Below are 26120 nucleotides of genomic sequence, written 5' to 3' on the forward strand. Positions count from 1 at the left end.
TTTTATATAGTTACATGTTTTTAACAAATGTTATTTAAACACAGAAAGATTAAATTTTTTTTGGTAAATACAGAATGACATATTAATCTGATGAGTGTGACCAGAGCCCCCCTCCCTGGCTGGACACTGCTCAATTCCCCGTGTTGAGAAAATCTTGAACATGCCCAGCCAGAACCAATGTGCTGCCCCCAAGGTAGGGAGGGGCCTGGGATGCATCACTTCTTGGATCCGGGAAAGAGGTCAGGCATGTTGGAGATATTGTGAAACCTGGCTTGGAGATGAGGCAGAACAGGAAGCCATTTTTGATTGGTGTCACGTGCTGTTTATAAGGCACAGCATCAGATGACCTCTTCCATGTCTAGAGAGGCAGAAAGATGTAGAGGATCAGAGCCATCTAAACACTTCACTTTCAGGCTCACTTAGGAACATGGAAATTTCCCCAAACTCATGACAAGGATCTTCCTACCCAGCCCAAAGTGAGTTCTCCCACATCCAAATATCGCTATCTGTGTTTCTGCTACGCACTTATCACAGTTGACTTATATTAACCCTACTTCTGAACTTCTCTTGGGGTTCTTGTGCTTCCTAGACTTTTTGACCATCACCTTCATAATATGAGAAGAGACACCTTAGTCATCCTTGTGTTCTTTGCCTTTTGAATGCCTTGAATCAGTTCATTCAGTCCCGCATTCATTTATTTCTATCAGGAAAGGTCTGTTTAGCACCAACTGAGATAATATTTTTCTTTATCTGAATGGAAGAGAATATAATCCTGCTTAGTGTTGGCAAAAGTGTAAAGAAATAGGCACCCTTTTTCCTGCTTGTAAAATTTCAAAATAATACCCCATGTCTTCAGATCAAGTCATTAATATGAAAGAAAAGTCTTAAAGATATGCTTATACCCATCGATTCCATAATCTAATTATCTGCTAAAAAAAAATGTGTTAGATATGTTACCATGAAGTGCACATCGCAGGTCATGTACAATATTAAACAATTAGAAACAATAATGTTGAACAGTTGTGCAAGGACGAACATTATTTAAGTAGGTTCCTTTTTGATGGAATACTGTTGGATCATTATTTTATCATTGCATTTTGTTTGTTGACATGGGGAAAATGTTGAAAAGATATTAAATTTTGCAGAGTAGGTGTTAAAACTGTTTGAATAGTGCACATGGAGACCCCTGGTGTGTCTCTGAAGAAACCCTTAAAGGCAGCAACAATCTGAAGGAAGGATCATAAGTACAACAGACACGCTGCTTAACTTAGACTGCCTGTTCATTCGAGGGAGCCACGGGGACACTGGCGTGGCTGTGGGTAGTGGGGCAGCTAAAGGTCAAACGTCACGCTACTTTGAACAAAAACAAAATCACAAGGGTATATAGATTGCATGTATGTGTGTGCGCACGCATGTGTGCCCACACACGCGCGTGTGCACAAACAAAAATATTACCGAATGTATTTTGGGGGGAGTGAAATAAGTTATTTCTCTTTTGTGTGTTTCTTCATTTTCCAGTCTTTCATATTAAATATATACCATGTATAATCAGAAGTAGGTAATATAAGTGCCTCTAAAATACCGATACAAAAATGACCGGGACGATGTGCATCCAGCCAGGGGCCAGGTGACACAGGATAACGATGCCTGGGCTCTGTGCTGGTTCAACTCGACAGAGTCACCGTGCAGCCACATAGACTGAGGCAGACACGGCGGAAGCCAGGCGGGCTTTCCAGATGGGAAGGGCAGAGGGCTTCCAGGAGAGGAGCCAGCATGTGCAAATGCTGCCTCGTGACAGCTTATGACAGGCCGGGGTGTGAGATGCTGTGAGGGGGAGGGGTGAGAACCAGGTGCCCAGGAGGCCCTTTCCACACAGTGTTGGAATAGGTACCCATGTGGAAACTGGAACTAGGGGAAGGGGTATGGCCACAGAGAAGGCACATTTCACAGCAAGGCCTTTGGACCTTGCTCTGAGGACCTAATGAACATTTCTTCAACTGGAACTCAGACACTCAAATCTGTAAAAGTGAGCAAATTTGCATACCTACTGAGTGCGGGACATGTTCAAGTCTCTCCCCAGATAACTAAACTAGTGATGCCCTTCCCTCCTGGGATCTCCATATACACACCTGGAAGTTTCCCAGCATGGCCTGGCCCAGTCTTGTTTTTAAATCCCCCATAGTGGCCTCAGACACACATCAAGGGCTGGGGCTTTAGAGCTGGGTAGCCCAACTTTAAGTATTCATTGAAGGCTTGTTATAGGTACACTGTGCTGGGTGCCCTGAATACGAGGAGAGGAGGATAGACCAGGTCCCTGTCTCTGGGGAGCTAGCTTCCTGTCTTCTGAAAGGCAAGTCTATCTATGTTGAATCCCTAGGAAGACTCCAATAGAGAGAAACTGGGTCAATACTTGAATCCTCCTAGGAGAGGTGGCCACAGTGCCATTATAAAGGGCCTGCAATCTCAGCCCTCTTGCCCGTCCTCTGAGGAGAGGGCTGGGGCGGATGATCGGAGACGTGCCTTCCCTCCAACCGCCTCACACTATCTGGAGAAGCCCATGAGTCCCACATGGACCCGGGCTCCTCCGGCCTACCAGCCACGAGGCTTCACATGCCATGCCTACTTTCATCCTCCCAAGAGCCCTGGAAGGCTTCTTACCTGCTTTAGAAAAGAGAGAAGAAACATACTCAAGGTCACATGCTCTTCTCAAGGGCCAGAAAAGAGAATCAGAACCCACACCGGATCAATGCAGAGCCCCAGTTCCCAATCCTGTTCCGTCCTCACCCTCTCGGCAGCCTGTGCCACCAGCCCCCAACTGTCCCCATGACCTTAGCTTCCCACGCGAAAGCTCTCCTTGCCTTCCTCCTTCCATAGCACCCGAGAGAGCAGTGTGTGAGAATTAAAATTGGCGCTGTTTGAAATCCAGTCAGTAGCAGTCAGCACCACTGAATTCTAGTTTTTGATGACACGTGCACAATTTTCCAAATGGCAGCATCATAGAATAAACATCGCGATGCCAAAGTCTCATATGCAGGATCCCAGGACCCCTAGAAGAGACAGGATCTGCCAGAGGGCTTGGGAGTGCATCCCAGGTGGTTCCAACTTCCCTGGACTCCACTCTTACTGGGGCATTCTGATTTTCTTAGCTTCCCCTGTGGAACCAGGAAATCCAATTGAAGGCTTTGGCTTCCCCTGACAATCTTAAGGAGCTCTGGGCATGACACCATGGGCGTGTGGTCCTAGGTCTTGGGTGGAGAAAATCCTCGTCGAAGTAGAGTAGGGCAGGAGCAGACCCGGAAGTCTCAGATGCTGCCTCTGCCATATGGGCTGCAAAATGGGATCGTGCTTGTAAATACTTGTCACAGTGCCTGGGAATGGTGAGTGTGTGATGAATACTCACATTTGAAAGTACAACATCAGGAAAGCACCTGCCACTGTCTGCGGCATGTGTGGTCCCTGAGACAGAGTGAGGAAGAGGTTTGTAAACTAAAGAATGGGTGGGAGAATCAGTTGCCATATGAGGAACTGGGCTTATGGAGAAGCTGTGGCAAAGCCCACAGGAGAAAGAAGAGGAAACTCCATGCAAGGTGGGAGCAGGCGCTCCTGGAGCAGAAGACTGGGGGCACAGGGACTTGAGTTGATGCAGTTTTTCCCAAAGAGTGAGAGGCGCCAGAGGACCAAGAAGGAAGAGCCAGGCCCGCCAGGAGCCCAGGAAAGGGGGCAGGGGTGCTGCAACCCCATAAGGGGTTCTTTCCAAAAGACATAGAGACCCACAGGATGGGAGACACACCTAGGAATGGGCGGCTCACACTGCAAAGCGGGAATAAATGACTCGCCGACTGAATGAATTCAGCCTTGCAAAGACAGACGTTTCTTGCAGCCCACGTCATGGAGACTTTATACGGGTTTTCAGTCCTGTCTTGTTTAGACCATGTTCTGTTTAAGTAACAGCATGTGCCGAGTGCTCCCCAGAGACCCCTGAGAAAGTTAAAAGAGCATCTCGTGACATGGTCCCCAAGCTCGTATTTCTAGCTGCCCTGAAATGATCACTGAAACAATTTGGGAAGACGGTTTTAGAAGCCTCTCTCTTTTCTCCTCTGTGTATCCTCCGTTTACTCTTGTGGTTAAAATAGAAAAAGGAGTGGGGAGGGATAGAGAAAGTGACAACTCTGGGAGAAAACCAAAATCATAAGCTTTAATTCAGACATTTCAAAAATAGCCCCTGGAAGGTGTCTATTTTCAATTGAGACGACTCCCTTACGGGAAAGTTTAAAAGAATATCTGCAAAAGAGATCTTTCTCTTTTTTTCTTTCCTTCTGTCTTTTTTTTTTTTTTTTTTTTTTTTTTTTTTAATCCAGTCGCTTTTAAGGGCCAGTCCTTGTCCTGGATTTGCTCAGATTCTCGCGTTCTTTCTTGCTTTCTCTGGAATTCCATAGACAGTAATTAAGAAACTAGAGGCCAGCAGGGGGTCAGGGAGCCTTCCTCAGTGAAAACAGGGATTGTTGGCCATGCACAACACTCCCTTTTTTCCTTGTGGTGAATAGGAGATTTGCTTAGAGCTGATGACTTATGCCTTTCTTACAAGTTATGCAGTTAGTGAGTGGCTGGGGAATCAGGCAGCAGGCGGAGAGGCTAATTGAATCCAGTATCTTCACTTTCTTCTCCTTCGGATACTGGGCTGTGACCTCGGAGCCCGCCTGGTCATGTAACAGCAGAGAGCATGTTCCCGGAGCGCCTTAGCCCGCGGTGGCGATTGCAATTCGGAAGTTGAGTGATCAAGAAAGAGCAAGCCGGTCTCAGAGTGGGGAGGGGGCGGGGGGTGCCGGAGCTTTTCCAAACTGCCCCTTACGCCTGCCTGCTAAATGCCGAAGCCGGTAAGTTGCCGAACGTCTTTTATGTGAAAGGAAAACTGTTTTATTTCTTTTTTATTGCTGGTTCTATCTCCGGTGCATCACTCTTTTCTTTCTTTCTCCTTAAATTTCCCTAGATTCGCCCTTCTTCCCCCTACTTGTTTTTCTGTCTTGTCACCCTGAGCATTCTGGCCCAGCAGACTCACCCAATAATCATGCATCGCTTTTATGGAATAGCAAATATTATCCTGAGAATGTGGGAGAATGAGCGTGCCTGGGTCGGAGCTCAGTTGTGAGCTGGCTTTTTGTGCAGAGACAGCGCTGCTCGCTGTGTTTTGGAAGTCTGCAACCGATTGACTTCTTTCTCCTAACTTTAATTAAGATCGGTGCTGTGACAGCTTGGACCTAGGAAGTTGAAGTTATGCCCGATTGGGCGCTAAAACCATTGTGTGATTTTTCACAAGCAAGTACATTTGCAAGTTAAAAATGCTTCTCAGAAATGCTCATGTATTTTCCAGTGTTTTGCAGCACAGAGGGAGACAAGTTAACTTGGTCCGGGCGTTAACTGGGATAGCCTGTTGCTGGTTGGGAGCTGGGGGAGCCAGCTGCCTGCTGACTGAGTGAGTCTGCAAGGCACAGGGCTGTAAATTCTGTGCACAGCACGGTGGTCCCTCAAAGGCTGTAGTTGCTCCATGCAAGTCTGGTTTAACCTTTATCCTGGCCTAGTAGTTACTACTGTGCCTGCAGGACTGTGCCATGTGGCTTTTAGAAAGTGTTTATTCTGCATATTGTAGTTGCAAGAAGGGTTTGTTACCACGTCCAGTGAGGTAAATACTTGTAAATACTTGTAAATACTATTTTATGTTTCAAGCAGCAGAGACGAGCTTACACTGAGCAGTAGGGGATGCTGTTTGTGTGAGCCAGCACACAAATCTTCATGTTTACAGATGTGATTAATTGTGTGCCCTCTTCCCCATCATCCTGCATGTAGCTGTGTTATAAAAAGTTCTCCACGCTGGCTCCATGGCTTTCCCATTAGAACATCCCAGATGTGTCAAGGATGCACTTGTTCCAAAAGAAGCCGGGGAGGAAGGAGGCTCCACCCTCCTTCTCATGCCAAATGGCCCCGAAGGTTCTCCATTCAGCTCCCTGGCAGCCAAATGGTGTGCTATCTCTTTAAAGCGGCTATAGTTTTGTGTCTTGGCTTGGTCAATTTGTTATGGTTAAAAACTGTGGAGCCAGCTGTCTGCAATCTGATGTCATGTTGCTATGGAAACCAGAAATGAAACACTTAAGCATTCACCACAGAATTACTACATATAGCATTAGCCAAAGTAATTAAAAGTTGAGCCATATGGGCTTTCTGGTGGAAAAAAAAAATCTCCAGGAAGGAGGCTGGAAATGAAATGTTTCTATTTACAATATTGGAAAACCACGTTCCTGCAGCCTTTGGGTGGGAGAAGATTCCTTTTTCTCTCCAAGGTTTGGGAGGTAGACAGATGATTGAGTTCACCTTCTTGTTTTAAAAGGTGATTAAATGAAAGTTTCTTTTGTCAACTGACCAAGAAAGGGAAGACAATACCATATTCTGTTTGAATATGTGTGAACATAGACTTATTTCTTCTTTTATTTTGGTTTCTTTAAAACCTGTTCTATGGCAGATAGTTCTGAGCCTGTGTCTTGGAATCATTTCTTTTATATATGAGGCATTTTTTTTAATCTTCTACAACAAGGTAGACTTTTATAGTATTTATATTATTTTAATTTTTTTGTGTGGTACTGGGGCTGGGGGTGGAACCCAGGGGCTTTCTACCTCCAGGCTATACTCCCAGACCTATTTTATATTTTATTTGGAAAAAGGGTCTCACTAAGTTGCTGAGAGCCTCACTAAGTATCTGAAACTGGCTTCGAACCTGTGCCATCCTCCTGTCTCGGCCTCCCAAACGCTGGGATTACAAGCGTGCACCACCACACCCGACTGACCCACTATTTTCAGCATTTGGGAAATGACACACAATTATTTGAAAAGAAAAACAAGACATTAAAAATTTCTGTTTTACTATCCAATTTGGAAGAAATGGGCCTTTTACAGCATTTTTATGTTATAACAGAGAGTTTTTTAAAGGCACATACTTCACAACTCTTTTCCTGGGTGTCAGGAGGAAGTAACAAGTCAACAGGTCTCCACGAGACCAGAGCATCCTCAGGACAGCTTGTTGAACTCAAGTAACTTCCAGGCTGACTTAAGAGGAGTTTCTTTTTTAATTTATTTATTTAGAAACACATATGCACACATATGCTTCTTGAATCACTTACGTTTTATCTTATTTTTTTCTTTAATAAATTGTGCCACGTCAATCTTGTCTAGCATCCAAAATAGAATTAAACAGAGAATGTTCTCAGTCAACAGGTTGTATGATTTGTCAATGGCAAATACCTCCAAAACTGAATCTTTGAAACAAAAGTCAAAGTAACATCAGTTCGCAGTTCTAAAGAGCTTATTTACATTTCTCAATAAGAGGATGGGACACGGAAGACAGTTAAATAAGTACCTGGATTAATCATGTCATAAACAGCTATGGCAGCCCATTGGCCTGGAAGTGTTCCCTGTGTATGCAGAAACAATAATAAATGGATGCATGAATGGATAAATAAATATATAAGCACTTGGAATCTGTTCTTTTGCACCGCGGTGGATCTGGGAGGAGGAAGGTAGATCTTTGTAAGGGGCATTGCCTGGAAGTCTGTTGATTTTCTATGAATGATTTGTGACTTTGTGGTGGACTAGGATCTTCTGTATTACTGATTTCTATTTTGCATTTCTTTTTACTTTCTTATATATCCCCTCATACATACAAACTGACACAGCCAGGTAAATGTATACAAACACACATACACACACACACACACACACACACACACACATATCACTTTCTTTTATCCTTTAATAGAGCTTTTTGTGTCTCAGTTGCATACCATTTGTGCTTATTTCAATTCCTTTTGACTTCAGATATTTTAATGTGAGTGTTAGAGACAGCTCCTAGGCTTTTCTTTCTCATGGGGGATATACAGAGACTTTCTGTAATTCAAGGTTACTGTCTTTGTTAGAACTGCTTGGCATGGTGGTGCACACCTGTAATGTTAGTAGTCGGGAGGCCGACAGGAGGACCCCAGGTTCAAGAGTAGCCTCAGTAACTTAGCAAGGTTCTTAGCAACTTAGCGAGACCCTGTTTCCAAATAAAAACTAAAAATAGGACTGGGGACATAGCTTAAAGATGGAATGGCCCTGGGTTCAATTTTCAGCACCACCAAAAAGAAAGAAAAAAAGAACAGCTTGGCATTTGTACTGCAGTAAGAGAGTGCAGTGTTAAGTGTTTACATGAATTCCATGCTCTGTGGGCTGTTGAGGCTCTAGCTCCCCAGAACAGGGTTAACCAAGTTCTCCTTCCTCTGGTTGACCACTCCAGCTATCTCATTACACATCAACAATTCAACCAAGTAAAAATGAAATTCAAACCCAATGGTAGCCATATGTATTTAGCACCATTCTGATTATTTTAATTATTTGGCCTGTTAAGTTTGAGCCAAATTGCATTAAGATCCTCATTGTCGGCATCCAACATAACTACCCTCCTCCATCACCTGGGGACTCAGTTTCCATTCTTCTTTACTAGGTAACCAGTAGTTAATTCTGAAACCCAAATATACTATTTGATCTAGGAATTAGAGAGAATTTGGACATAGATATTGATATACTTCACAGAAGGGGAAACTGAGAATATATCCCGGTCCTGAAGGCTTGCTGATAGGTTTGTAATAATTAGTCTACAATAATTTGTAATTAGTGGGTGAATAATTATTACCATGTGAATGGTTTGCTTAGTGCGATGGCCCCATGCTGGGAGCTCCAGGGCCAGGCTCAAGGTTATGTTCATCCCAGAGAGAGGGCCACAGTGCTAAAAAAATATTTGTGCACTCACAGCCTGCATTGTCTTTTATGCCTAAGTCATTAATAGAACCTCTGCCTCTCTTCTGTGGACTCATCCTCTGCTAACTCTTGCCTTGCAGTTTGTCTATAACATTGGGATCAATCAAGAGCTTTCCTCGGGGAAGAAAGTCTCCGTGTTAGCCTTGCATTCGATGTGGTGTGTTTGGGTTTTTGGCTGGAGTCATTTCTCTCCCTACCATTTCGTGAACTAGTTTTGAGGACACGGAGAGACAGTCGTTGTCAGGATGTGCAAGATTAGCTGGAATAGCTCAGGGGCTGTTCCGGGTGTGACTGGGCTGCGCGCTTCCAAAAGGGTCCAAGCAGCAGCTCCGTGCAGAGTGCTCGCTTAGTGGGAAACTTCTTTTGCTTTTCCACATTTTGAACAGATCCAGTAGAGGAAGCTGCGTACTGAATGCTGAAGCCGACTTGGAAACGAAACCCTCATTTTGTTCACAAGGAAAGGATTGTTTTTAGCCTGGGTCACTGCCGCGGAGAGAGAATTTTTTTTTCCTCCCCTCTCTCTGTAATGTTGGATACTTGAGGGAAAACAGCTGTGCTAGAGGCATAGTTGAATCCCTGAAAAGCGGCCTGGGATGCTAGGGGATATGGACTGTACTGTATGGCTGAAAAGGTCAGCTTTTCCCCTTGTCTCCCGGGAGGAATGCAGGCTGTCCTGTCCTTGCCCGCCCCATGAGCCCTCAGAAGGAGCTGGGAGAGGCGGAAGGAAGGGCCTCTGTGATGTGGCAGGCCGTCCTCACAAACAGAGCGCTTCCCCTTTCCTGCCTGCTGTTTTTGATTTTGGGGGGAGGACTGGAAAAAGTCAACAGAATTTGGGTTTGGAGAAGTAGTCGATGACCACGTTCAACAGCGAGTCCTGATGGGCCAGACAGAGGCAAGCCCGGCCACACCACAGAAGTATAACGGGGATTCCAGGGCCAGCTCAGAGTTCTGCTGAAGGGAAAAGGAAAATAGTCTAATGGGACATTGTCCATGTGCCAGGCAAGGGCGAGGATGTGTCTTTTGTGCCTGGGACATAATCCTGTGCTGAATTAGACCTCAAGATGGTAGGTGCAGCTTGGTAAACCTGTTGGGGGGCCAGGCTGCAATGGCCAGGCTGGTAGAGAGGCTAGCTCTGGCGGGCTACACGGGCAGGACTCAGGAGCCATTATCTGACTGACTTTCCCTCTGTTCCTTTGCCAGTCAAGAGAACAATCGGATGATGAGACGGAGGAGTCGGTGAAGTTTAAGAGGTTACACAAGCTGGTCAACTCCACTCGCAGAGTCAGGAAGAAACTCATTAGAGTGGAAGAAATGAAGAAGCCCAGCACTGAAGGTAAAAAGCCAATCCCACCCTGCTTGTCCCACGCCAGACTTCGAGTGGAGACTGGGTCGAGTTCTGCCTGCCTCCAACACCGCTGTATCTGCGCTTCCGCGGGGCTGTCGCTCGTGTGTTGTGGAAGGAAGGGTCGTGATGTCAAGCATTTCAGAGGCTTAGCAATTTAAATGTGACAGAGATGGGAAATGGCTAGTCTGCGACGATGAAATTCTCTCAAGCAGCAGTACAGCTTTTAATTAGGAGCTTAGGCCATTTTATATAAACTTTATAAATTCTTAGCATAAGCTTCCACTTTCAAAGAAAGGCTGAAGTTCTTACTCAGTGAATTGAGTCCAAATTTGATGTGTAGTACATCCATCCGGAACAAACAAGTAGCACTCAAGGCACTCGCTATCCCTTCAGATCTCCAAGGGATGATTTGTACTCTTGGTAAACAATTTCAAGTCTTAATTCAGATGGGGCTTTAAGGATTCTAAGGGGCTCTTTAAGAGCAATATTAAGGGTGGCAAAATAAATCAATAATGTCAAGAGAGACCCCAGCTGGGTTTTATGGCAACAAATAGTTAGCCTTTCAGTTACAGTTATGACACTTTAAGTCTCAATCTAATTCATCTCCTTTTTCAGCAATATGTACTTGAAGCATTTTGCAAAATTCTTTTCAAAAAGATCAAATAAAAGAATGAGCTTCCTGAATGAAAATGATAGTAAACATATTGGAAAACAATACTGGAAAGACTATGCCTTTAAACACACACACACACACACACACACACACACAACTTGTTAAAATATCATATCTACATTGTGAAGCATTCCAAAATTTTAATATGTAGGTTTTAAAATGATTATTGTAGAGACTATTTTGTTCTATATAAATAAAATCAAGCTGCATAGGAAACTGGATTTCCTCTTATTTGCCAAGATAAATAAGATTTTCTTGCTCTTGTTGGTGCTCTCTGATTCTGTTGTTGTTGTGGATTGGTTTAAACCTTCTAGAATGGTATGGAAGTTCCTGTAGAAGTTTGGGGGTTAGAAAGAGAAATCAGCTTTATTGCTAATTTCGTAAGTTTGGAGTTGTCTTTAATTCCAGGCTTGCATTTGGATGTTTCTTTCCTTGATAATTCTGTTTTCATTTGAATGAAATGTTGACTTTATTTGTATGTCTTAATACCTGCCTTTCAGCCATGATTCCCACCGTGGGGAATATACCCTGACTTCCTCACGCCATGCGGGTCTTGCTGGAACCACACACCAGTGCCCGTTGGTTCCTTTGGGGCGAACCATACAGAATTGCCAGCACTCTATCCTGAGGGCAATGCTCCCCCAAATCAAATCTCAACTGTAACAGATAGAGTGGTGGGTCCTGTCCATAAACGAAGTGAACAGATGAAGTCCGAAGTGTCGGGCCCACCTCCCAGAAGACTTTTTGTACACAGTACAGTCGAGCATCCAGGAGCAGCCTTTGTACCGGGACAGCCTTGTAAACACACATTTATACCAGAGTGCGTCAGTTCAGCTATCTCAGAGAGGCCTAGTTGAAAAAAAGGGGGGGGGGAATCTACCAAAAAAGGCAAATTGGGGACACAAAAGTAATCATAGTCTGGACCTCGTGCCCTGAGTGTGAATTAGGCTTCCTGGAGGGAAACTGGACCTAGTGAGCTCAAGTTGGAAGTTTCACCTCTGGGTCTGATGAGTCAGGCAGCTGCGGGGCCATGGCCAGCTTGTCTGTGTCACCAGGGGGGTCCCAGGGTGTGTGTGTGTGTAGTCAGGGTGTCCGGAACTCCCTCCAACGCTGGTGTGGTAGGAGCACCGGGCTCCTCATTGGAAAAAGAACTGGCACATCAAAGAGGCTTCTCAACTGTTAGGACTCACACCCTTTAGAACCTCCACTTCCCCAAAGCCCTTGGACTCAGAGATTTGGTTCTGTCACTGACTTTCTGTGTGTCTGTGCCAATATTGAGTTGTGTGAATAATAATAATTACCCTTTATTGAGAGCATTGTGTGTGCCAAGCACTTTCCTGAACACTTGAGGCTTTATGTTCCCTTTTAATATGCCATCCTCAGAATACCCAACAGAGGCAGGTACTTAGGCCAGGCCAGCCTCACTTCACAAATGAGGAAATTGAGACACGGAGAAGCCAAGTACTTCACTGGAGGCCACCCAGTCTGGGCAGCCTGACTCTTCTGTATCTCCACTTGAAAGGCCAGTTAACTGCTCTCCACCCAGTCTCCTCCTAACATGAGTTCGGAGTCCATATCCTGACATTATGGCCCTGGAAAGTGCTTAATGCCGGCCCCACAGCATCAGTCATCTGCCACGTCTGGGCCTCGTCCTAAATCTCATGCTGCCCCCGCCCTTGCGCCAGCTCAGCTAACTCTACACTAACTGCTGGCGTCGTGCAGTGCTTCTCAGATACAGCACCTTTGTTTCTCTCTTTTTAATTTTTATTTTTACTGGTGCGTTGCAGTCATGCATCTTACCAGAATACAAGATAGTAGAGGCACACGTGCACACATCACTCCTTTAGCCCTCTTCATTCATTTTCCCCACGATAGCCTTGTTTGGGATATTGTGTCAAGGTAGATTGTCATCATTATAGACAAGTCCTAGAGAGTGGCAGAGCCAGGGCTGGAATCCAGAGCCTAACTCTGCCTTCCTGGCATTGAGTCTTCCCACATCCTCCTGTCCCAGTCGACTTTCCTTTGGTATCGTGATCTGAGCTGCAGGATCTACACAAAGGTCATCGTGGAAAGCAAATCCCACCGAACGCAGTGGAGTGAGCGTGTGTTGACTGTCATTCTGCCAGTAAAATATTCGTATGTCTAAGTCAGAGGAGAATGGCGGAGGTGATTGCCTGAAGTCTGAGGATTCCGGGTGAAGACTGGGTATTCAGGTGGCTGGCCAGGCATTGCCAGAAAAGCCCCCACTGCTCACGCGGCCTCTTTGGAAGCATGCACCATATTGGCTCTCAAGCCCTTAACATGTGCTGACTTCCCAGAACAGAAAACAGCCACAGATGTCACGGCCAAGCGCGCCCTGGCTCTGTCACTCAGATGTGATACAGAACTATTGGAATCTCCAGCGACAATCCTGAACACAGCTCAGCAAGCATGCAGGCCACTGCCGAATGGCAGGCCCTTAGGAGCATCCCAGGTGGACCCACCTGGCCTCCCTAAAACCCATCAGGACTTTGGGCTGCTTGCTAGGCGTGGTGGCACACTCCTCTAAGCCCAGGACTTGGGAGGCTGAGACAGGAGGATCACTGGTTCGGGGACAGCCTCAGCAAGGTAGCTAGACACATGGCAACCTAGCGAGACCCTATTTCAAAACAAAAATTGGAAAGGTCTGAAAATAAAACAAGAGCCTCTAGGCATCCTGCTCACCTGGGTTTAAAAACAGCCACGCCCATCTGGACTTTGTTGGTACCTGGGCTGTTGGCCTTAGGCGGGGCCTCCAGTCTTGTCTCAGTTAATTCTTCCGGGATGTGCAGTCAGACTGGATCTAGAAGAGAATACCTGCTTACTTCTAACCACATGAGGACCATGGCTTCTGTACCCTATTATTCAGGTGTCTTGAGAAAGGAGCAGGAAGCTTTCAGGATATTTGCATACTGCCTATGGTCTGGCCCAAACCTGTCAGATCCTGAACTCTGCTTTTAAACTTTCCTGAAAGATCCCTGAACAATCCATCAGTGAACTTTGAACTGGACACGGTTTAGGATCCCCTTCTCCACTCTCCTCCCTTGCCCACAGCCATCTCCTAGACATGAGGCTAAGGTCGATCTTGGGTTGAATTTCTCAACAACAGGTCCCCCCCCCTTGTATATTTGTAACAGTAATTTCCCAACAATTAGAAAAGGCAGCTGTTTTTAGACTTTTAAAGGTCTGCTTCTATTTTATCACCTTTGCCCCTCTGAACTGAGCCTCCTCTCCCTTTATCTGAGACAGCAAGCCATACCCTGGCACCCTTACCCATGTAGTTAATGCTGGCCTCTTCCAAGGCTTCTATGTCTCCTCCTCACTATTCAACTGGTGGCAAGCTGCAGAGCTCTGGCGTTTCCTTCTAATTAAAGGGACGCAGCCAGTTGGGATCAGTACACCCACAGCCTGACCTACTTCCTCCCTCCCATCTGTTCACATAACACATGCAGAAAAGAACTTGGTTTTCTTGCCAGTGATCCTAGGCCTTTCCACTGGGCTCTGGAGGGCTTGGCTCGCTACCTGGTTCCAGCGAGGCTTCTTGGGCTGGAATCCTGGAGACCAAGGGGAATGCTCCATGGAGCTGCTTGCGTGTCAGGGCCCTTAAATGCCCTTGCTGCTGCAGGCAGCGCCTGAGCGGATGGGGAGAGCTGGCTGGGATCACCCAGTTCCCTAGTTTTTTTGTGTGTGTTTGGCGAGTCAACTGGAGACCATTTGTCAATCATATTTGCAAAATATAACCCTTTATGGTGTTTCCCCACCCAAATTCTCTTGGCGATTTAATCATTTAAATGGCATATGTTCCCATAAAAAACAATCACAGCCAGCCACATGGCATTCATCACCCTCCAACTATAAAAAGCCATCAGAACCAACATAAAGGAGGGCCTTTCCAAAGGAGGAAGGACTCTGGTTCCTAGCTTCTGACGGCGATATTTATACTGGGGAGGTGCTTGCCTGGAAATGTGAAGTGTATCACAATAATAGCTGGGTTGGATTTTGCAAATGGCATTTTTAACTGATCCATGATGGTCTTTGGTTGCCAAAGATATTTGAAGGAGAAGCACACACATCATGACCTTCTAACATTAAACTTGTCTAAACCCATACCGTTGCGCGGATGGATGGCTTTCTCTGGTATATTTAATTGGGAACTACGCTTATGAGGAGGGTCCTGGGGTGGCCGGGTGAGCACTGTGGTTTCTGTGAGGACTTGCTTGTCTCTTTGCAGGGAGGGAGGTGTAAGAGAGAGGTGCATGGGAGATTGCAAAGGGAGACTTACAGAAGACTGTTTCAATTCCCCCAGGTGTGGAGGAGCAGGTGTTTGCCAATTCCCCAGTCCTGGATGAAAGATCCGCCCTTTACGCTGGAGTGCACAAAAAGCCATTTTTCTTTGATGGCTCCCCTGAGAAGCCTCCGGAAGAGGACTCGGACTCTCTTATCCCGTCTCCCTCGTCCAGCAGCCTGGACACCTGGGGAGCTGGCCGGAAGCTGGTCAAAACCTTCAGCAAAGGAGAGAGTCGGGGCCTGATTAAGCCCCCCAAGAAGATGGGGACATTCTTCTCCTATCCAGAAGAAGAAAAGGCCCAGAAAGTGTCCCGCTCCCTCACGGAGGGAGAGATGAAGAAGGGTCTCGGGTCCCTGAGCCACGGGGTAAGTACAGATGGCCTTTTCTTCTATGACCACCATCGCCGCAGACACCACTTCCTGGTATCCCTGGAGGAGGTTCAGAGTGTCCGCAAGCAGATCCGCTTGAAGAAAACGGATACTAACTATTCCTGTTCCAGAGCTTTTCTCTGCCAGCGCCCCTCCAGAAAAGGAGTAAACGGCACCATGTGCGACCTGCAGCTGCCCCGGCCGAAAGCCAAAGGGGGCGGGAGCTGCGGCCTCGGGGGCAGAAGGGCGCGCGGGCGCTCGGCGGTCAGCGAGTTCAACATCACCTACGTGGTGGAGCGGAGCCTGTACAGCCACCTGAACCTGACCCAGCTAGTGCGTCCTGCCTCAGACAGGACCCTGAGCAAGGCCGAGAAGCAGGACCTGAGGCGGTGCCTGCTGGAGGAGGAGGAGGAAGCAAGGAGGAAGTGGGCTGCCACAGTGGACCGCTGTACTAAAAGGGTTCTCTTGAGAATCCACCAGAAGTCTGTGAGTTGGAGCACAGTGGTGAGGCCGGCCTTGTCGCTTCCCTGATGCGCAGTCAAGCATTGTGGCCTCTCCTCCGTGGAGGCTGTCCTCCTCCTTCTCTCTTCTTCCTCTCGCATTCTTCCATCTTCTCAAATTTCTGCCTCTACTTTCCTTTAGGAGAGGCTATCTCCCCTTCTTCTGTTTCTCCTGTTGCCAAGTGAAGCAGTTTGATTTTTTTTTTTAGTTTTAATTAAAACTAGACACTGAAGCTGATCCACTGATGAGGGCCATCCAGGGTCCAGGGGTGCGGTTTGGCAGCCCCCAAGGAGTGGCTGTCCTGGTCCCCGGCCATCACGTCTCACTTGACCTCAAAGAAACTGATTCAAAACAGAAGGGCATTACGCCCTTAAAAGAGAGGGTCACTCTTCCCGTTAATTAAAAACAATAGGAACCAGCTCATGGAAAACTGGCCATCAAAACAGTCACCAATGGGTGATTGGAAAACATTGTGAAGTCCATCTCTTTTATTAGGATGCAGGCAGCTGGTTCTGAAATCTAAGAGGGAAAAAATGAATTAGAGTCCTGTAAAAGCGTTCCTATTCAGGGTCCTTACCTTTGTAAACCAAGGCACTAGTGCTTGATAAGGTCCTCAAATGTCACACAGATTCTTCTTTATGTAGGAATAAAGTCCTCCATTTCAAAGAATAATAAGATGTTTTTCAGTTTTAATACAAGAGGATCAGAAGGACCTAGTAAAATTTATTTTGGGACCGTGACTTATTTTGACCTTCAGAATATAGTAATGCCCCAACCCCCACCCCAGAATTCCCACCTAACCTTGAGCTTGCACAGCATCGCACATGAAATGGCGCAGAGCGAGGAGGAGCTGGCACTGCCTCCTCTGGCACCTTGCTTAATCCTCCCGGGGGTGCTGGCTGTGGGCCCCTTTGAAAGGTTTGAAAGAACCTTCACAGCAGAATATGCTTCCCTAGTGGCTTTTCCCAGGGCTCCTTCACGCTGCTGAATAGGATGTCCTTCCCCCAACGAGTACTGTAATTTAAATGCATTCAGTCGAATTCTGCTTTTGTGAAAATGAAGACGGATTGGCCAGGGCCATCCTTCAATTGACCTTCTCTGTTCTGCAAGGTTGCTGGACCCTTCCTGGTCCTTGGTTTTTCCAAATATTCCCACATGCATTGACTTTCTTCTTAGATCTTATTTTCTTTCTTTTCAAAACTCATGTGATTCTTACAACACTTTTAATTCTGGCTCTTTCTACATCATGGCAACAGTGTTGTGTTTTTTTGTTTTTTTTTTTTGGAAATAACAATCTTCTTTGTTACTCCTTCAGCCTCTGGTGCACGCCAACCCACAGATCTTTTGTAAAAAATGCCAGTCTCAATATAATTTTGTTTTACCTTCAGAAGTGTTATGTCCAGTTCATCTGCCCTTGTATCTTTTGATATGACCTTGATAGAAAAGACTCACTTTCTTGTTCACTGATGGCTCATCCTGTGCATTTAAATCATGCCACCCTGAGAACTTACTCAATGTGAACAGCTTGGCTTCCTCATACGCCTCCCATGTTATTTATTGCCAGATTAATAACTTCATCAGGATTGTCTCTCAAGAAGTATGTTCTTGAGATTTGTGTTAATTAACACGGTGGGCCACTGATTAATTCTACACTGACTTTGAGCAGGAATATTTGGGCCTGCATGTCTCTGAGCACCCTCTATCCTAGAGATGGCCGTATATAATCTTTATTTCAAGTTTCAGACTAGGCAAGATGCTGTGACCTTGAGGCAGTACTGAACAGTTTCAATACTGAAAAAATAAGTTTTAACAATAGAAAGAGCTTTCTTCTTTTCAGTCCTGGGGATTGAACCCAGAGCCTGGTGCATGCTAAGCAAGCGCTGTGCAGTCGGGCTATACCCCTGGTTCTAGAGCTTTGTTTTTATAAAAGATTCATTGTATTTCTTTGCTTTCTTTACTTAAAAAGTTCTTTTCCATTCTCTTTGTCATTTATTCCCTTCATTTTATCCCAAAGTGCACAGTTTCTTTTAATCTTTAGCACTGATCTTTTTGCCTTTCAAAAAAGCCATATTTGCTTGATGAAACATCAGGGAAACGATAACGCTTTGTATTCACTGGAAACGGTCACATGTCTTGCTTTTTATTTGGCCATTCAACTTTTGTTTGGGAGAACAGACATGCATGACATTTTGGAATTTTGTCCATTTTTAAATTCAACCTCCAAAATCATGTTTTCAACTGCATGACCATCCCATTGACCAGTTCTCCTCATCCCAAGCATCTACCTAAAATGTTTTTATAGTTATCTGTACAAGAGATGTATGAAGTAAGAGAATGCCACCTAATGCTTCATTTATTTAGATCTCCAACGCCCAAGATGGGCTTGTTTGTCTTTTAGCGTTCTTGTTACAATCCATTTTTTCTTTGGAAGGAATGCTGCTTCAAGAACTTCTTAACCTTTATTAGAAGTTGGAGTTTCATTCAAAGACTGTTTATTGTCGCATCTTTGTCAGATTTGCATTGATTAAAAAATTAAGGCCAGGCGTGGTGGCGCACGCTTGTAATCCCCGCGCTTGGGAGGCTGAGACAGGAGGATCGCGCGGGTTCGAAGCCAGCTGCGTGCACTGGCTTAGGAGACCCTGTTTCCAAATAAAAATGTAAAAATAGGTCTGGGAGTGTAGCCCGGAGGTAGAAGGGCTTCCAGGAACCCCAGTACCACCAAAAATAAAAATTAAGAAAAAAGAACTTGCTGCAGATATCTTAGTATTATCAGTGAGAAAAACTGACCCGTTTTTTGAGCTTTTTATTTTAGGCATCAATGCATACAATGGGTGTATAGAAAATGTAGATGAGCTTCTAAGTCACTGCAGTAATAGTTTCCACATGAATTCTTTGTCAGTTATTTCATGTGCAGCAAAAATGATGTGCTGGGCTCCACGTTGCAGTAGATATTGTTTAAAGCAAGGACATGCACAAGCCGTAAAGCCATCAGGCATCTGGGCGCCATACTGTTCCTGTGAAGGCCTGAGTCACAGGAAAGGAACTGGAATAAAGTCACTGCCTCTGCAAAAATGAGAAAACTTATTTGGCATTACCAGCTAGAAAGGGAACATTAATGTTAAAAAGTTGCCCTGAGAAGCAGTCATCCTATTACTTTCTCGTTAGGTGATTTGGTAAGTTTATATACAGAGAAGGTTCTCTCGTTTGATAGAATAGACCTAAGTGTAGTTGACTGTAAAGGAAATCAGATTGCCTATCGATATTTAACATAAGATCAGGATAACGCCCACTGGAAAACAAGTCCGTAATAGGTTACTTAAAATAGTAGCAACAGTCGGTAAACAACTAGAGTTCTGAGAGGTCCTGAATGTTGCTTATTTCAAAGTGCCTGCCATGGGCCACAACTGTTGCTTCTGTGGTGGCCCGATTCTGGGTTGCTCTGCTTCCACAACAGAGCTCCCAGACTATAAAACCCAGCCCTTCATTTGCATTTTTGTAATACTGACTAAGCCTCAACTTTAGCATAACATCTGTCTGGATAGCTACCAATGCCTTCATAACATGTCTGCTTTATGGCAGACAGTGTGCTGGGGGTCTGCAAATATGTGATGTAGATCTTATTTCACCAACACAGAATCCAGAGCTCAGAGAGTTTTAGTACTTGACCGACCGGTGGTCTCACAGCAAATAAATGGCAGAACCAGAACCTGGATCTACCTCTGTGCCATTTCAAAACCCTAGTCATTTTTCTCCCAGGATGCTTCTACTTTCGTAATGCGGTAAAATTAAGATACGCCGCCAGGCGTGGTGGCGCATGCTTGTAATCCCCGCGTTAGGGAGGCGGAGACAGGAGGATCGCGCAGGTTTGAAGCCAGCCTCGCTGGCTTAAGAGACCCTGTTTCCAAATAAAAATATAAAATAGGTCTGGGAGTGTAGCCCGGAAGGAGAAGGACTTCCAGGAACCCCAGTACCACCAAAAAAAAAAAAAAAAAAAAAAAATTAAGATACATCTAAAGTATATCTATGTTAAATAAGCAGTGGTTATAGTATGTGTTGTATTTTTCTGTTCATTTCTTCCATTTAATGGCTGTAGCATTTTGTAATACAAAATATCAGAGACCAAATCTGGTATTCCACTTTTATTACCAATTGTAACAAAAATTAATATAGTTGGGAGTGGGACAGCAGGAGTGGTCACTGAATGGTTCTGGATAGAAAAGCAACCGAAATTCCATCTGAGTTCTGGAAATACAAAATCATTGGAACATAAGCAACTCCATAAAGTATAAAACCAGCTAAAAGGATAGTACTGTTTTCATCCATTTGTATAAAATCAGCATTTATTTTTCCTATTGAAATTTAAGAATGCGGTCAAAGCCAGTCACTCATTCAGCCTTTTTCTTTGGGGGCAAATGTGGTGTCTTCATCCACTGGGAGAAAAAGGGTTATAATTAATTCAGTTGGGCACTTAGATGGGAGCGTTATCAGCATTTTTGACTAGGACAGGGAATCAGTGACTGAGAAATCCTCTTGGCCTGTTTGCACTACTATAAACATAACCTTCCTTTCCTCTTCTCAGTGGTTTAAAACTAAACAAAACAAAAAAAGTCTTTTAGAAAAGCCTGTTATTGGTAGCCAAGCAGAGAACTTCAGACCTCGGTTTCCAGTGACCACTTATTGTCACTCCTATATGTAGCCGATGCTAAGGGAAGTCGAAGGGAAAGTTCCATACTCCAAGACAGGAGATCTTTTTGGTTTTTTGTAACTGGTACATTATGATTTGCACATTATAGTGGGATTCAGTGTTACACGTTTGTACATGCTCATAACATAATTTGGACAATTTTATTCCCCAGTGAGATAAGGAATCGTAATAGCATTAAATTCATGGTGAATTTTGTTTTTGTTTTTTCCTTTAAAGAAAAAAAAAAGAGTTGTCTGTGCATGCTCAGGGATTCTAGCCGCCACATTCCAGTGGTCTGTGAAAGGGTAGAGTGAGTGAGATTTCCCTCCAACATGAATCATGAGTTTTCTCCCATCGTTTCTCCCTCCCTTCTTCCATCCATACACATGTTTGTGGTTCAGAGATGTCCTGCGAGGGGAGGTGTGTTGGGTTGTACACAGCTGGCTGGCATGAGCATAACTGACTTCTTCCTGCCCTGCCCCTCCTTTCCACAGAGAACCTGCAGTTTTGGAGGGTTTGACCTGACAAACCGCTCTCTGCACGTTGGCAGTAACAACTCGGACCCGATGGTGAGTAGACACCAGAGGATAGGACAGGATAGGACTCCTGTGATGAAAATTGATACTGGTTTTCCTGGTGATCCTAAATCACATTTGAAAGAACCCCATTTACTCCCTTCTGGCCTCCTTGACAGCCTCAGAAGTAGCCTATCTCCATGGATACCTTTACTTCCACTTTTTCTCAAGTGTAAACTTTGGCTTCTGTGATCTCAGTCATCTATTCCATGAGCCTTTCTTCAGAGTAGTCACAGCTGCACAGAAGTGTGACTGCACACATGCACTGAGATGCAATGGAGCCCAGGCCTCTAGTTCTGAGAGTAGGTGTGAGAAGGCATCTCTATCGTGCACTCAATACACATCCCCAGCTCCATCTTCCTGATGCAGGGTGTCCTGGAATGAACCCAGTCTTCATAGCACCAAAGCTAGCCAGACGCCTTAGGGCCACAACCACTGTCCCCACAGATCTGCTTCTGGGTCACAATGTAGACCCAGGCCACCTGAAGTTCACTTTCTCAGTCCCCAAGGGTGAAGGTGAGTTTTACCTATCCCTTAGAGGTACTTTTCTGTGAAACTATAAAATGAAAAGTTCAGCTTTATATTTGTTATGTTCATGTGTCAGCTAAAATTCCCATCTGTGAGATACGAAGTGGTTGAGAACTTCCTGGAAGACTTAAACTATTTTATTTGGATGTCAAATATCATTGATTCATGAACCAATAATTATATATAGTCAGCCTTTAACAGGGAAACTTTTCTTTCTTTTTCTTTTTTTCCCCCCTTTCTCTAGAGAAAGTTTATGCTTAATGCAAAATAGAATGAGAGATGGCCGCTGTCAGGTTTAGGTTCAGAGAAGTTCTACACTTTTAGGCGTGCATCACACTGAGCGTTAGAGAAATAAAATCCCTTCAGATGGTACTTCTCATGCCTGAGTATTTACCATTATGTTCCAGCATGTTCCTAGGGTGATTCAGTGGTATTATCCTCCCTTCTCCCCCACTGCTGGGATTACATGAATGTCAGTTCACATAGATCTCTCTGTACGGATGAAACAAATGTCCCGGGGTGTTTAAAATGATGGTAAAAACATAATTGGAGAAGAATGTAGTAAGATTTAATAAAAAGTGACTCACAGTCTACTTCAAACAAACAGAAAAGGCCTCTTAGTAGGTCTTAATTTCTAATTGAATAGATAAATAGCATGCCATTATAACATAGAACTAACATAAGAAAAATGAATCCTAGTATTTTTTCTGAGAGCTAACAGGTTTGAATAATACAATCCGTTTCTGGGCTCTGTTTACTGAGACTACAGGTATTTACGATGTTTTCCTTTTGCAGGGTAAAGAAGGCGATTTTATGTACAAAGAAGTCATCAAATCACCCACTGCCTCCCGCATCTCTCTTGGCAAAAAGGTGAAGTCGGTGAAAGAGACAATGAGGAAGAGAATGTCTAAAAAGTACAGCAGCTCTGTCTCTGAACAGGTATGTGGCTGCCCAGCGAAAGCCCCCGGGGCTCTTCCTGACAACAGGGAAAGCTGAGGCCAATCCTCTGTGACTTCAATGGTGCTAAGTGTGTGTGTGTGTGTGTGTGTGTGTGTGTGTGTGTGTGTGTGTGTATTCATTCCTTGGCAGTAACCTGCCAGGAGCATGCTTTGTTTAAGTAAAGCATTCAGGAAACATTTATTAAGCACTTAGAGTTGTCTAAGCACCATGCTTCATGCTAGAAATACAAAACACAGGCCCTGCCTTTTATATCCAGACCAGGGGAGAGATGGCCACATAAAGAAATGATATTCTCTAATACGCTAAGTACCATCAATTTGAACGCAGAGGATCTACTTTTCTAAAATCCTGTTTTAAGTCTTCTTTTCCATCCCTGTGCACAAAATTATTGGCATAAACAACACAGAAGATGAAAGGCTTGTTTGGGCTCACGGTTCCACAAGCATAGTCCACAGATGGCCTTCTCCAAGGCAGGCATCCCAGCAGCAGCACCTGTGGCAAAGACCAGAGCGCTCTCAGGGCAGCTGGAAGGCAGAGAGGGAGCAGGACAAGAAGTAACCAGGGACCCATATGTCCTGAGGGCCCACACCCCAATGACCTGCCAACTTACTTCCCAGAAGATCCATTCAAACTATTAATCCTCCCCTGAATTTATTCACTGGCAAGATGAAAGCCTTGGTTCAATTATTTCACCTCTGAACACTTGTATTGCCAACAATGTCATTCTTTCAGGGGACGCCTAACATCTAAACCATAACACTAACCTTGCTGCAAAACGTCTAGCACCAGAATCCAAACTAAGAAAGTGTACTCGGACAGTAGACTTTCCAGATGTAGCATAAGTTGTTTTAGAACTTTCTATGTTCTAGAAAGTTCTCCCTAGCTGCTGGACTTCAAGTGTGATCAGGTTTCCATGGGGTTGCTTTTCATTAACTGGCCCTATCTGTAATCATTAAGATGTCACAGAATTGATTTCCTCCCTAGTTCTATAAGCAAATTTTATGGCTAGAAGCATGGCCCTCTTCTGATTTAATCACATGGGCAGAAGGACTCAAAACACTTATAGAGCTGGACCTCAAGGCAATTTTGAACACTGGATTTCCAAACCCTCTTCTGGCACCTTTACAGTACTCATTTCACAGCTTATTAAAGGAGCTATATATGAGCAGATTACCTGCTTGAAATATGTAAGAAATGCTGCTGTATCTACCCAATAAAAATGCAGATAAAGAAGACATTTTTGCTCTGCTGCTGCCCCCTGGTGGGCAAAGTATGCTAACCACCAAGCTCAAAGCCTGCACTTGCATTCCAACAGAGCCTGCATTCTTCAGTTCATGCAGAGGCTCCCACTGTAGGAGTTAACAGTGGTTTGGGAATACAGAAACCTTGGTATAGACTGAAAAACAATATTTTTGCTATTTATCTGGGACTTCACTTGGTAATTGCTTAGCTGGTTTCAATCATTTGTATAAATGGAACATGTAAGTCTGGCCAATTATTTTTCAAGGAATATAATTTTTTCCAGTATAAATGTTTCCCTTCAAAGTACATTAGATGTCTTCTGATACTACTTCCAGATATTACATTATTAGTGAATTTTCCAGCCTTGTTCTTGGGCTGTTGAATATGCTAAGAGTTCCTCAGCCTTTAACTAAATATTTTGTCCAGGTAGAAGGTAGATATTTTCCCCCAGAGATTTCAAGAATATCTATTTAGGCATAAAAACTAAAAATAAGTCTGGGGGCATAGCTCAGAGGTAGAACACCACTGGGTTCAATCCCTACTACCACAAAAAGGTAAATAAAAATCAAATAGTAGCATAGCCCCCAACTTTAAAATTAAGCAAGCTTAAAAAGGAGAACCATATTAGGTATAAAATCAAGTATGGATATCAAGATGGATTCAGCTGATATAGTTGAGGACCAGATTGCTGAGAATTATAAAGCAGTACCTGTCCTCTCATGAGACTTAGTTTCCTTGAAATCATTTCAGGACTCCGGCCTCGATGGAATGCCCGGCTCCCCTGCATCTGGCCAGCCTGACCCTGAGCACACAGACAAGCCCAAGCTGAAAGCCGGGGGATCTGTTGAAAGCCTTCGGAGTTCCCTGAGTGGGCAGAGCTCCATGAGTAAGTCCAGTTTGTGATCTGTGGTCCTAGGTGGTTTCCTTTGGCAAGAAAACCAGACATTTATTGGGCATCAAGTTCAGGCCAGTAAAAGATGAGTGAGACTAAGCCCCTGGCTTGAGGCGAGGCGTCAGGCAGAGGGAGACCTGGACGGAGGGTCATATTTGTTTGGTAATAGGTGTACAGCAACAGCACAAAAGAGAGGTGATTAATTCTGATTGGGAAAGATAGCAAAGGCATCTCAAAGGAAGGTTCTAGAGAATGCAGGAGAATAAGCCAAGGGGGAAACACACAAAGATGACCTACAAATAAAGGAAACTGAGGAAGGAGAATTATAACCATCACTTGTAACAAATGCTGCTCTCAGCTCCTTCCGGATCAAGATGGTGGCTGCTGGGCAAATGGTAAAGAGAGAAGAGATTGGGTTTTAACCCGCTTTTTTTTTTTTTTTTTTTTTTTTTTTGGTGGTACTGGGGTTCCTGGAAGCCCTTCTATTCTACCTCCGGGCTACACTCCCGGACCTATTTTATATTTTATTTGGAAACAGGGTCTCTTAAGCCAGCAAGGCTGGCTTCAAACCTGTACGATCCTACCTGTGCGATCCTACTGTCTCCGCCTCCCAAGTGCAGGGATTACAAGCATGCACCACCACACCTGGCATTAATCCGCCATTTTAACAAGTTACTTGATGGTTATTTATTTCCTCATCAGTAAATGCAATAAAAAAATAGCACTCTGTATACAGGACAGGTCAGAAATATTAAAAGTAAAGGCTAAGCTGGCCAGAGTAGCACACACTTGTAATCCCTGCATTTGAGAGACTGAGAGACAGGAGGATCATGGTTTTAGGACAGCCTCAGCTACTACTTAGTGAGGCCTTTTGCAACTTAGTGAAACCCTGTTTAAAAATAAATAATAAAAAAAATAGGGCTGGGGGTATAGCTCAAAGGTAGGATGCCCCTGGGTTCTATCCCCAGTACCACAAAAAAATAAAAAATTAAAAAAAAAGACTAAAAATAAAAAGCAAAGGCTAGTGTCCAGTGCAGTGCTGTTCTCCATCAGGGAATCTCCCATGTCACATGGAGTCCCCAACATAAGTGTCAGTGCTGCGGGTCCTCTGTCTGGTCTGGAACTTGGTTAGGGAACAGTGAAGAAGCTCCTAGCCGAGCCCTGGGCTGTGGCTCACAGCGCCTTCTCTGGACCCGTCTTTCCCTGTC

General features: G+C 44.7%; 1 protein-coding gene across 1 annotated transcript in view; it reads left to right on the top strand.

Moving 5' to 3' along the window:
* Positions 1-26120, top strand: part of SASH1 (SAM and SH3 domain containing 1) — a gene marked incomplete at both ends in the record, with an annotated part of 180503 nt that overhangs the window by 138748 nt on the left and 15635 nt on the right. The window contains 5 exons of the mRNA XM_080700145.1: positions 10039-10171; positions 15181-16016; positions 21210-21284; positions 22614-22757; positions 24771-24906. Of these exons, the coding sequence (XP_080556271.1) occupies positions 10039-10171; positions 15181-16016; positions 21210-21284; positions 22614-22757; positions 24771-24906 (1324 nt within the window). The remainder of the gene's footprint in view (positions 1-10038; positions 10172-15180; positions 16017-21209; positions 21285-22613; positions 22758-24770; positions 24907-26120) is intronic.

Source organism: Muscardinus avellanarius (genome assembly GCF_963383645.1).
Source record: "Muscardinus avellanarius genome assembly, chromosome: 8".
Lineage (NCBI taxonomy): Eukaryota > Metazoa > Chordata > Mammalia > Rodentia > Gliridae > Muscardinus > Muscardinus avellanarius.